Consider the following 12,893-nt stretch of genomic DNA (forward strand, 5'->3'; position numbering starts at 1 on the left):
GAATCTCAGAGCGACACTGTGAATTGGGTACTGTAATTATCTTCAGAATTTTTCAGGTGAGGAAATCAGTGCTCTGTGAGGTTCAAGCGACAGAGGTCCAGCTAGTGAGTTGGGGAGTCCAGACCATCTGATTGCAGGTTTTTTTGTTTTGTTTGGCCGAGCCATATGGCATGTGGGATCTTAGTTTCCAGACCAGGGATTGAACCTGTGCCCCCTGCAGTGGAAGTGCGGAGTCCTAACCACTGGACTGCCAGGGAATTCCTGAGCGCAAGCTTTTAACCACTGTATTCCATTGTCCTCCAAGTCAGGAAAGAGGGTGTTTTGATAGTCAGGGGAAAGCAGGTACAGGCCATGAAGATAAAGAGTGGGGATACAGCAAGAAGAGCAGGCCTGGGGGCAGCAGGAGGGGCTCAGATTCCAGAGTAGCAAGTTTGGCTTATTAGGAGTCATAGCAGGTTTCTGAGAGTGGGAGTGATGGAACCAGAAAAAAAATTACTCTGGAAGCAGGCTGAGTGTGTTAGATATCACCTGTATGAGGGACAAGGTCGGAGTCATGAAAGGAGAAGGGAAATGAGATTGGAGCTGAGGGAGCAGGCTATAGGCACCTCTCCTGGTTTTATGGGAGTCCCCCACCCTGGCTCCCCTGACATTCCCTCTTGTCCCCTCTGCAGCCATCGTCAGCCAGTGGCAGCAGGAGTCCAAAGAGAAGGTGGTGTCCCTCCTGCTGTCCCACCTACCCCTGCTTCAGCCAGGCAACACAGAGGCCAAGTCGGAGTACATGAGGCTGCTGCAGAAAGTGCTGGCCTACTCGATTGAGAGCAATGCCTTCATCGAGGAGAGCCGCCAGCTGCTCTCCTATGCCCTCATCCACCCGGCCACCACTCTGGAGGACCGCAATGCGCTGGCCCTCTGGCTGAGTCACTTGGAAGAGCGGCTAGCTAGCGGCTTCCGCACCCGGCCTGAGCCCACCTACCACTCACGCCAGGGCTCGGATGAGTGGGGTGGCCCTGCAGAGCTGGGCCCTGGGGAGGCAGGACCAGGCTGGCAGGACAAGCCACCCCGGGAAAATGGACACGTGCCCTTCCACCCACCCAGCTCAGTGCCGCCAGCCATCAACAGTATTGGGAGCAACGCAAACGCAGGTGAGGAGGTGGGAGTCCGGGAGGCCATGCCTACTTGAAAAGGGTCGGACCGGGCTCTCTCTTCACTCGCTCTGTGTCCCTGGGCAAGTCACATAACCTCTCTGGGCCTCAGCTTTATGAGACAGTGCAGAGGTTGTGAACTGGCATTCCCAGAGCCATTTCTGACCTGCAGACATGTTTTATTGAGCTCAAACTCAACAAAACTTTGGTTTTTGTTTTGTTATGTTTTTAAATAAATTTGGTGTTGTAAGGAATTGGGAATTTTCTCCTAAAAATCTGGATTTTCAGCTTCTCTTGAAAAGTCAAAAGATCTGGCAACTCAAGGCCTGTATTCCTGGTGGCAACCGTAAGATGGAGTTGAATATTGGTCACCGCCTTCTGACCCTGCACATGTGTCCCAGTCGGCCTCTGCCCCTACCATCCCACTTTGGGCATGTGTGATAACTGCCTGACTTCAGTTATAGACCATCATAATTTGAGGTCCCTTCCAGCCCAGACATTCTGGATTTTTGTATCTGGCTGCAGCCTACAGACTCATTTCTGAGAAATGTATGTTTGTAAGCCTGTTCATATTAGGTGTAACTCATGCTGCAAGGCATTAGTAATAGTAGGTAACATTGTTGAGCATTGACTGTGCTAGGTACTCTTTTATAGGCACTTTTCAGGCATGATCTCGTTTAATCCTCATCACAACAATATTATTAGCCCCATTCTGCAGATGAAGGCACTGAGACTCAAAGAGCCGAAGTCTTGTATTCAAGGTCACAGAACAAGTGGTGGAACTGGCCAGGGTTTAGACCCAGGCAATCTGATACCAGAGCTTGCATCTGACCACTGTGCCATCCTTCAACTAAGTGGCCTCTTAGCAGGCACCCGCAGAGGCTGGGGTCAGCGGGAGGAGCTGGTATTCCAGTGAGTTTTTGAAATATTAGTTGAACAGTATAAGGGAGAATGGCGTTTCCAAGGATTGATGAGGTGACAGGACCTGACTTAAAGCAAGAAGTTTCCAAATTTAACCTCAAGGTGGCCGGCCCCTTTTTGCAGGCACTGGTTAAAGCAGGCCAGGAGTGGGTGGCAGTGAAATGTTACCTGTGCCAGTGGGTGGGGTGAACCCTGGGTCTTCATTGCCCAGCTGTGTGGCACCTGTTACATATCAGTTACCCCTGAGCCTCTTTCTTCCCCAGCTGAATATGGATATCCTGGTCACCTGCCTCCTTCCAAGATGCTGGCAAGAATCAGGGAAGATAGAGGGGTAGAAGGGTACTTCTGGGAACTCTAGCAACCCAAGGTGTCTTGGACCTTGTTTTCTAGTCTCAGAGCATGACAGTTTCTGGGTCCATGTTGGGAGGGTATATTAATAATCATAATTCTAGCTAAAATATATTCAGCGTTTAGTCTTTGCCAAGAGCTGTTCTGAGAAGTTTATACTTATAAATTCATTGGCTGAGGCACAGAGGAGTCACTCGCCCAAGGTGGTGTAGCCAGAATTTCAATCGAGGCAGTCTGGCTCCTCAGCTTATATTCTTTGTTACTGTGCTACACTGCCCCCACCTAAAAGTGACCCTCCCGAAGATGCTTATCAAGGGGAGGGGTCACCCATGCAGGGTGCCCATACAGTCCTTCCTCCCCACGATGGGGACAGCAGCTTTAGAGGACCAAGCTGGAACAATGTTAAATAGGGGATTTGAACCAGAAGAGGAAATGGGCATTCCAGTTACAGGGCACAGCATGAATTGAAGGTATAGGGGTGTCAGATTGGAGGGGACAGTATGCAGACATGTCTGGCTAGGATGGAGAAGTGCGAGGATTTAAATGAGTAATAGCAGTAGCAAATATTCATGTTTACCCTGTGCCAGAGACTTCACATGGAAGTGGAGACAGAGGGGGAAGATGAAGTGACTTGCTCAGGATCATGAAGTTAATAGATGGCAGAGCCAGAATTTGTACACAGGTCTGTCTTGACTCTCAGATCTCAGTATGTTAGGGCCACATTCAGAGGGGGACTTGAAGGCTAGGATGAAGCTTTTCAATTTCAATTTCAAGCAGTTGCAGGAAACAGGAAGCCATTAAACTATTTTTGAGTGGGGAGCAAGGATTGGCCTGTAAGGGCAGGCAGGGTGGGTTTGGGGTGCTGCCAAGGACAGGCCAGGGCTTCTTGGAGAGTGTGAGGCCCTGGATGTCTGGCCGGCATTCCTGTTTTTATGGTTCTCATGCTGTGGCCAGCCTCCACCCCAGTGTGGGTCCAGAAAGGGCTCCTCAGGAACTGCACAATCGTTCCAATCAGGATAATTTCCAGCCCTCTCAGCCTCGCCTTCCCGCTTCTTGGTTGAGAAGGGAGGAAGGAGGAAGCCAGGAACACCAAGACAGGCAAAAAAAAAAGGCCTGTGTTAAAGGTTACCCAGCCCCTCCCAGGGCCCAGAGGGTGACATCTTCTAGGAGTCCAGAGGCTTGGAGGAGCCCCTTGCAGAGAACCCCAGAAGTCACAGATAGGGGGAGGAGGCTAGCCTTAGTGGGTGGGATCAATGCACTGCCCTCTCCCTCAGGTGACTTCCTGGCTAGGATCATAGATAACTGTCACAGATGAGGGAAGGTGCTTTGGGGACCTGTACCAGGCTGGTTGTCCTTCTGAGGCTGGGTGTCAGTGTAGCACTGGCAGGAATCCCAGCCTTTCCATCAGAAACAAGGCTGGGGTTCTTCTGTCTCTGCCTCCCAACTCTTTGTGGGAACTGGGACAAAGGACTTCAGTTCCCCAGGCCTTGATGTTCTCACCTACCCAGGGTGAGGCTTTTTGGCTTTGTTTCCTTTTCTTTTTTTGACTTGAGATACTTCTAGATTTCCTGTGTCAAGCTCAGAGGCCCCCTTAGCACCCTTAGGATGGTGGGTGCCCTCCTTTTGGACTTAGTGAAACTTTGAAAGTTCCTGTGTATCTTGCCCTGACCTGGAGGTACAGAAATGATTGAGCAGGCTTGCAGCCATCCTACAGAAGCCCAGAGTCCAGTGTGAGGCAGGCTAGTGAAGGGGGCAGTAAGTGCTGGACTTGAGGTAGCACAGGGGCCCAGGGAACGCAGAGGAAGGAGTCACAGAAGAGGGAACGCTTGAGCCAGGAGTGAAGGCTGAAGTGGCTGGCAGATAAGGGTGGACGAGCGGTGAGCTAGGGGGAGGGAATAGCACTTGTAAAGGTCTGGAAGCTCATGGGAACCTGCCCTGTCCTTAGAATGGTTAAAAATCAAGTTGGATCCTTTTTCTTACCTCAGGAATGGGATGGATGGAGGATGTGAAACATCCTGTGGATGAGGGCCTGGATTCACCCTGATTTGGGCTCAGTATAGGAAAAATCTTTGGGAGGTGGTGAAGCCCAATAACAGAGATGTTGAGGAAGCAGTTTATGTACTTCATTCACTTACTTTGCAAGTAGTTGTGAAGAACCTCCTCTAGTCGAGGCCTCATTGTAATTACTGAGGATACAATGATGTTTAAGACAGGACAGGGCCCTGCTGTCACAGGTCTTGTAGGAGGGGCGTACAGTTAATAAGCAAGTGAACAAATAACTAGATAAGGTCATTTCAAGCTGTGATACGTGCTGTAAGAAAGATAAGGCAGCGGGGCTTCCCTGGTGGCGCAGTGGTTGAGAGTCCGCCTGCCGATGCAGGGGACACAGGCTCGTGCCCCGGTCCGGGAGGATCCCACATGCCGCGGAGCCTGCGCGTCTGGAGCTTGTGCTCCACAACGGGAGAGGCCACAACAGTGAGAGGCCCGAGTACCGCAAAAAAAAAAAAAGATAAGGCAGAGTGATATGATAGGGGGTTGGTGGGGGACAGCTACTGCTGACTGAGGGTTCAGGGAATGCCTCAGAAGAGGTGATTGTTTGAGATGAGACCTGGGGGAGCCAACTGCTAAGATCAGGAGAACAAGAAGAGCGAGCAAGCACAGAAGTCCTGAGGCTGGAACAAGCCTGAGTGTTCCAGGAACAGATTGGGGCGGGTGTGCGGCAAAGGCTAGAAGGGCTTGAACCAAAGGGGTGAGTCATGAGAGATGAGAAGTCAGAGGTGAGCAGGGCCCAGATCCTGCAGGGCCTTGTAGGTGTCGGGGGAAGAGTTTGAATTTTATTCTCAGTGCGAAGGGAAGCTACAGGTAAGATTTAATCGGGGACTGACTGGGTCAGATTTGCATTTTTAAGAAGGATCAGTGTGGCTGTTGTGAGTTGATTAGACTGTAGGGGGCAAGGATGAAGGCAAGAAACCGGTGAGGAGGTTGTGACAGTAATTCCAGCTAGGGACGCCAGTGACTTGGCCCAGGGTGCTAGCAGAGGAAGTGGAGCGGTTCAGAGAAGTGGCTGAGAGCTTGCTGATGGATTGGGGGGTGGAGGAGTGAGGGAACCAGCAGTACCTGGTAGGTGGTTCCCCTCAGACCCCAGAGTCCCTTCCTCTTGTTGAATTCCAGGGCTGAGCTGCCGTCCATGGCACTGACCAGGGGGACACGGTCTCCTGTGGTCAGATCCCCAAGCCTGACCTCTTGCCTCTCTCCCCCTCCGGCCAGGTCTCCCCTGCCAAATCCACCCCAGCCCGCTGAAGCGCTCCATGTCGCTCATCCCCACGAGCCCCCAGGCCCCTGGTGAGTGGCCGAGTCCAGAGGAGCTTGGGGCCCGGGCTGCTTTCACCACGCCCGACCACGCACCCCTCTCGCCCCAGAGCAGCGTGGCCTCCTCTGGCAGCGAGCAGACGGAGGAGCAGGGCTCCAGCCGGAACACTTTTCAGGAGGACGGCAGTGGCATGAAAGGTACAATGTGGGAGAGTAACACTAGGACCCTCCTCAAGAGGCTTCCGCAGAACTTACAAGGACAGAAGAGAGCTTGTAGCTGCCACCCCACCTGTCCTGTCCCTCCCCACCCAATTCTTCCTCTCCCCCCCCTCCATCCCCGAGAAGGGGACAGGTCTGAGGAGAGTGGACAGGCCCTGCCCTTAGGGCTTAAGACTGGGCAGAGGGACCCCCACAGGTCCCAGTCTGATGAGGGAAAAGCCCCTGCCCTCAGGCACACCAGTCTGACAAGAAAGCCAGGACACAGAGGTAACTGATGGAATAGAGGTTCCAGGAATACTTTTAAAGACATCAGAGGTCATCCTAGTACACATCCAAACCAGCAACTCAGGAGGATCGGGTGTTCTGACCAGGGAAGGCCACCTGGAAGGGTCTGGCTGGACAGAAGAAGGTAGCTTATGGACCCTTGGCTCCTCCCTACCTCCTTCCAATTTTCTACAGCCTTTAAGGCTGCCTATGATTCATGCCTGGTCCTTCCCCACATCTGTCACCAGGGCCAGATTCCTGATCTCAGGCCCTCCCTTCTTTTCCACAGATGTGCCCTCGTGGCTTAAGAGCCTCCGCTTGCACAAGTACGCGGCCCTCTTCTCACAGATGAGCTATGAGGAGATGATGACACTGACTGAGCAGCACTTGGAGTCTCAGGTAAAGCTGAGGGGACCATCAGGGCGGGGTTGGGGGCAGTACCATTTTGACATTACCCTTGCAGCCCAAGCCTCCTCTGTCTCTTTGGGCCTTGTTGGGTACCTCAGCCTCCCATTTCCAGCTTCCTCTCCCCTTCTGTCCTACCGCAGAATGTCACCAAAGGTGCCCGCCACAAGATAGCCCTGAGCATCCAGAAGCTGCGCGAGAGGCAGAGTGTCCTCAAATCCCTGGAGAAGGTGAGGACCTGCTATCCCCATCCAAGGCCAACTGGCTACCCAGTGGTGCTAGTGGCTGAAGTCTCTGGGTCAGCCTTGTTGCCCATGTGGCCCCCACCTCGGAACCTCCGCAACCCTAGGGAACCAGGGTCCAAGGACCAAGTGCAGGTCGGCTCACAGGGTTCACTTGCTGTGGCTAAGCTAAGAGGCTCTCCTCCCCGTCTGTCCTGGCCTGTGTCTCCAGAATCTTGTTTGTTGACTCAGCCCCTCTCTTCCATTTCACTTTTCCATTTCTAACAGCTCTTTCTGATAGAGCAGAGTGTCTCCCCTGTGTGCATGATCTCTCTTTCCAGTTGGTTGTTTCTTATCCGCTCACTCTCCTTACACATCTGCCTTGATTTGCATCCCTTTTTCCCTTTCCCTGCCACTTACCTTCTGGTTTTTGCCCCCTTCAGTGTCTTAGTCCAGATCTCTGGGTCTGAATCTGGTTCCATCCTCGGTGGGACCCTGAGGCCCCACTTTCTAAACTCCGTGGGACTCTACCTTGAGGGGGGAACAGGGACTGTGTATGTACAAATGTGTGTGTGCATGTGTGTGTGTGTATGCTCTGGCAGTGCCCTTACCTGCCTTCTCTGTGTGCTGGAACCCAGGGTCCCACCAGCTCTCTGCAAGGACTGTTTGACCCCACATGTATAGTCATTCTACGTAGCTCTGGGGGTTGGCATGTGACCCAGGCTGTGTCTTCCCCACTCAGGATGTGCTGGAAGGCGGGAATCTGCGAAACGCTCTGCAGGAGCTGCAGCAGATCATCATCACCCCCATCAAGGCCTACAGTGTCCTTCAGGCCACTGTGGCTGCCGCCACCGCCACCACCTCTACTGCCAAGGACGGGGGCCGGGGGGAGCCGCCGCTGCCAGGTGCGGAGCCTCCCCTGGCTCACCCTGGCACAGACAAGGGCAGTGAGGCCAAGGACCCTCCAGCTGCAGAGGGCTACCCCCCTCCACCAGCTCCAGCTCCCACTGATGGCAGTGAGCCAGCCCCGGCTCCCGTCGCTGATGGAGACATCCCCAGTCAGTTTACACGGGTGATGGGCAAAGGTGAGACCACCCAGGGCCCAGCAGGAAATTCTGGGGCAGGGTGCCAAGTGAACCCAGGCATCAAAGGTCAAATCCAGTTTAAATGATGGAAGCAAAACTCTTCAAAGCACTCTGGGGATTAGAGCACTACAGAGAGTGGCTAAGACTGAGATGACAGGGCCCCTGCCCTCGGGTGCATCCAGGCTGATGGTGGGAGACAGTCCTTACCCTCAAAGGGTCTCCAGCCTGAGCAGAAGATGGGACGTTGTGTCAGTGGAAACTGCATACAGTAAGGAGTGAAGAGATAAGGCGAATCCGTCGGCTCTTTCAGAGGGGACTGAAGTCCACGGGATGGGTGTGGTGAAGCTCTTAATGGTGAAGCCTTTTCCTAAGGCAGCACAGTGTAGGCAACTTTACACTTGGGGTTAAGTTGTTTCTTTTTTTTTAATTTTGTTTTTTTTATATATAAATTTATTATTTATTTACTTTTGGCTGCATTGGGTCTTCATTGCTGTGCATGGGCTTTCTCTAGTTGTGGCGAGCGGCAGCTACTCTTCCATTTCAGTGCGCGGGCTTCTCGTTACAGTGGCTTCTCTTGTTGCAGAGCACGGGCTCTAGGTGCGCGGGCTCCAGTAGTTGTGGCGCGTGGGCTCTAGAGCGCAGGCTCGGTAGTTGTGGCTCACGGGCTTAGTTGCTCCGCGGCCTGTGGGATTTTCCCGGACCAGGGCTCGAACCCGTGTCCCCTGCATTGGCAGGCGGGTTCTTAACTACTGCACCACCAGGGAAGTCCCAGGTCTAAGTTCTTTTAGCTGAGTGGCCTGGGACAAGTGACTCAACCTCTCTGAGCCTCAGGCTAAAGTTGCCTACATTGATGAGACTGTTGCAAGGCTTAAAAAGGAGAAAAGGTATCATTTACTTCACATCTGCTTTATGCCAGGCACTATGCTGGGCACTTTATATATCCTCGTGATAAGCCAGGTACAGTGCTTGGCACATAGCTAGTACTCATCCAGCACGAGTTTCCTGACCCACCTTCTGTGCCACCCAGCTGGGCCAGGGAAGCTGGAACATGGCAGAGGACATGCTGGTAACTAACCTCCTGCCCTCTCCCATGTCCCCAAGTGTGCACCCAGCTGCTGGTGTCCCGACCAGACGAGGAGAACATCACCAGTTACCTCCAGCTCATCGAAAAGTGCCTGACTCATGAGGTGAGGCCTTCTCTAGGGGTCCCAAGAAGGGAAAGGCTGCCCCATCACTCTCAGGACCAACATTCCTTATATAACCAATAGGGCCCTGCCTGACTGGCACGTGCCCACCTCTCCAGCCCTCATCCTTCCCAGTGTTGGGTTCAGTGGATGCCCCTGAGCGCTCATTCTTAGAGCCTTAGTACATAATCCTCTGGGGAGTAAGTCCCCCTCCCGTCTGCTGGCCCCTCAGATCTCAGTTGATACGTCTGTATCTCAGGGATGCCTTGACCAGCCCCTCATAACATCAGGTTTCTTGTGCCTCCTGTGCTTCTCCCTCACAGCATTTATCACTTATGAATGCGTGTGTATCTTCTCCCCAACTAAACTGTAAGCTCCGTGAGCACAGGTCACCTCTGTGTCCCAGCTTTGACCAGCACAGGCAGTTGATAAATATCTAAGCAAATGGATGGAAGGCAAATGTGAAAGAAGCACACACACCCCTTTCACCCCCCTAATTCTAGGCTTTCACGGAAACGCAGAAGAAACGGCTGCTGTCCTGGAAACAGCAAGTGCTGAAGCTCCTCCGGACCTTCCCGCGCAAAGCCGCACTAGAGATGCAGAACTACCGGCAGCAGAAAGGGTAGGCCGGCAGCCAGGGCACAGGGACTTCCCTCCCTAGGCCCTCATTGGTTGACAGATAGTGCCTAGAGGGGTGATTGCATTCTGGGCTGGGAATCCTGTTATACTCATTCAGTAACTGGGTGTCTTTATACAAGTCACCCAGTGAGGACTTTGCCATAAGAAAATCAGGTGGTCCCTGATTTTCCATTAGAATAGAGTGCTGCGCTGGCAAAACCAGCACATGTCCCCATAGCTGGCCCCTTGCCTGTCCCTTGTTCTCCTCACCTGTGTGCAGAGAACTCTGAAGTCCCTTCTCACTCCAAACAAACAGCAGAAATACTGTGCTTGAGAATTGAAGTTAGGAGAACTACTTTGAGTGGACTTGAGGAAACCTTCGTACACTCCCCGTCTCCATCCTGGGATTACCCTTGGGGCAGGAGGAGACGATGTACAGAGCAGGGCCTTGCACAGGGAATCCCTGCTCAGAGCAGATCTGTGTTCTGTCTATCCATGGGGGCTGCCGGGGGCGGGGGGCGGTGAGGAAGAGGTGAACAGATGGGCCCCATCCACCTAAACTGACACCCTGCCTTCTCTCTCACAGCTGGGCATTCGGCTCCAACTCACTCCCCATAGCTGGCTCTGTGGGGATGGGGGTGGCCCGGCGGACCCAGCGGCAGTTCCCAATGCCTCCCCGGGCCCTTCCGCCTGGCAGAATGGGCCTTCTGAGCCCCTCGGGCATTGGGGGCATCTCCCCTCGACATGCCCTCACCAGCCCCAGCCTTGGGGGCCAGGGCCGACAGGTGAGCCAGCTGGAAGCAAAGGACCTGGCACTTCTGGGGTTGGGGTGGTGGTGCCTGAGATATGTGTCCATATCTCTGTGTCTGGGCCCAGCGTAGAGGGGAGGGGACGACTCTGCCAGCTCCACCACTTCTGGGTCTGGGCCTCTTCCCCACTCACCCACTGCTTTCTCTCTCCCATGCCACATGCAGAACCTGTGGTTCGCCAACCCTGGAGGCAGCAACAGCATGCCCAGCCAGAGCCGCAGCTCTGTGCAGCGGACCCACTCGCTCCCGGTCCACTCGTCCCCCCAGGCCATTCTCATGTTCCCTCCAGGTATAGTGCCCACCCTTACGACTCAGCCTCAACAGCACCCTTAGCTGGCCTTTCTTTTCTCTTCTGGGTCTTGTACACACTATCCCTTGCATGTGTTCTGTCCCTCTGTCTTTCTGTCTTTCTCCCCCTCCCTGTCATCTTCTCTCACTCCTCATTCCCACCCACCCCCCATCTCTATCTCTCTCCCTCCCTGTGTCATAATCTTAGTGTTCATACTGGTCTCTGTCCCCGTCTTCTTCTAGAATCATTAAGTACTCAGTTTGGAAGGGTGGAGGGGATGAGACAGTCCCAGCAGCCAGGTGTCTATAGAAGGGAGTCCTGCCTATCAGTCCACTGGCATTCTTTCAGGAGCCAGGTGACCAAGCAGGAACCAGTAGACTTCAGCTCTTGGAATGGGTTCTACACTAAAGGGTGGAAGGTCTGTCTTCCCCTCTGCTCACAGATCAGCCTAGAGATGGGAGATTAGAATGAGGGCAAAGTGGGCAAAAGGGAGGTTAGAGAAGCGCTAGCCCTGCCTTGCTCAGTAAGTCAGGGGTGACTCCCTATGCCAGGCCTGCTGCTGGGCACTGAGGCTGCAGAAGCAGATAAGGCTGGTTTGGAAAGGGCTGCCTCTAGAGAGAGCTTAGATTTGCCTGTGACCCTAAACTCATGTCACAAATAGCCAAATCAACAGGGATTCTTTATGAGATTATGCGAACTGCCATCTGTGGGAGGCAGGAGACCCCATTTGTCCCATTCATCCTAGCACAGGGCTTGGCACATGGTAGGCATCTGTAAATGATATTAAATGACTGGGTGGATGAATTACAGGAGTAAAAAATGAGAACAGTTCTTTTCACCAGTATGCCGTGTGCTAGACTGTGTGTCAGACAGCTTTTCTGCACTGTTGAATGAAATCCTCCCAACTGCACATGTGAAGGCACTGATATTATTTTCATCTTATTAGTCATGAATCTGAGTCTCAGAGAGGTGATTTGCCCAAGGTCAAAAATTTTTTTTATTAAGGAGAGACAGTTAGATGGTCTGACATGGCTCATGGGTTCAGAAGGGAGGTCGTGAGAGGTGAGGCTGGAGCACGAAAGAGCAGGGTCTTCTAAACCTAGGTAGAAAGCTTAGAGTTCCTCTGGAAGCAGTGAGGAGCCCAGGAAGGGTTTTAAGCAGTGGGTGGTGTCAGGTCTGCCCAGGGACCTGGTGGGCTCTTGCCCAGGTTCCAGAACAGGAGGCCCTTTGAGAGACTGTATGAAGACCAGCCCCCATGGCTGCTGTCCAGATTTGCCGTGCCTGCTAGGCCTTCCCCAACAGCATCCTGACAGAGGAGCAAGTCCAAGTGGGAGGGAACGGCTCTAATTAAGCTTCCACACCAAGTACAGAGCAAGTCATCAGTCAGGGAGCACGGGGCTGCCCAGTGCTCAGGGCAGATGCCCTCACTGTGCCCAAGGGAACGTGTAGTGTGTCCAAAATAGTCGTGGCCTCCAAGCAGCTCCCCCAGCTTTACATTACTTCCTGTCGGCCTTTCTCTGTGTTGCCAAGCCTCTGCCCTTGCCATCATCACCTCTGCCTGCTTAGTGGCACTCCCAGGCCTGTCCTTCAACTCCGCCCGGTCATACCTTCCATCCAAGTGTGTGCGTGTCTTACATTCTCTGTGTCTCTGTCTCTTGCCTTTACTTTCCCTTCCTCCCTTTCCCTCTCGTCCCCCTCAGCCTCTGCCTCATGCCAGCCTTTGTCTTCATGACTCTACCTTTCACCCCAGTCCAGTTCTTACTGCTTCCATTCTCCTGTCTCCCACCCAGACTGCCCGGTCCCTGGGCCTGACCTGGAGATCAATCCCACTCTGGAGTCTCTGTGTCTGAGCATGACAGAACACGCCTTGGGTGGTGAGCATTTCCTCTTTCCCTGACCCAGCTCCCACCTACCCACCAGCGTCTCCACCTCTGAACTGAGCAACTCAGAGTCATCCTGAGGGGTCCCCAGGGGAGGCCGGACTCCAGGGAGGGCCCGACTGGGATGACAGGCTACCTGAGCACCTTTTCTTGGGCCTCCCGCCAGCTCCTGACCTTCCTCCCTTCCTCCCTTTCTTAC

General features: G+C 53.5%; 1 protein-coding gene across 3 annotated transcripts in view; it reads left to right on the forward strand.

Moving 5' to 3' along the window:
• The window catches only part of SAMD4B (sterile alpha motif domain containing 4B), a 37,326-nt gene that overhangs the window by 22,140 nt on the left and 2,293 nt on the right, over positions 1-12,893 (forward strand). For all 3 annotated transcript variants that reach the window (XM_029243280.1, XM_029243292.1, XM_029243285.1), the window contains 10 exons: positions 672-1,142; positions 5,679-5,918; positions 6,493-6,602; positions 6,752-6,838; positions 7,572-7,914; positions 9,016-9,101; positions 9,602-9,720; positions 10,303-10,501; positions 10,691-10,814; positions 12,605-12,688. In XM_029243280.1, the coding sequence (XP_029099113.1) occupies positions 672-1,142; positions 5,679-5,918; positions 6,493-6,602; positions 6,752-6,838; positions 7,572-7,914; positions 9,016-9,101; positions 9,602-9,720; positions 10,303-10,501; positions 10,691-10,814; positions 12,605-12,688 (1,863 nt within the window). The remainder of the gene's footprint in view (positions 1-671; positions 1,143-5,678; positions 5,919-6,492; positions 6,603-6,751; positions 6,839-7,571; positions 7,915-9,015; positions 9,102-9,601; positions 9,721-10,302; positions 10,502-10,690; positions 10,815-12,604; positions 12,689-12,893) is intronic.

The sequence above is a fragment of the Monodon monoceros genome, unplaced genomic scaffold, assembly GCF_005190385.1.
Source record: "Monodon monoceros isolate NGI ecotype Baffin Bay Population unplaced genomic scaffold, NGI_Narwhal_1 Super_Scaffold_10, whole genome shotgun sequence".
Taxonomy (NCBI): domain Eukaryota; kingdom Metazoa; phylum Chordata; class Mammalia; order Artiodactyla; family Monodontidae; genus Monodon; species Monodon monoceros.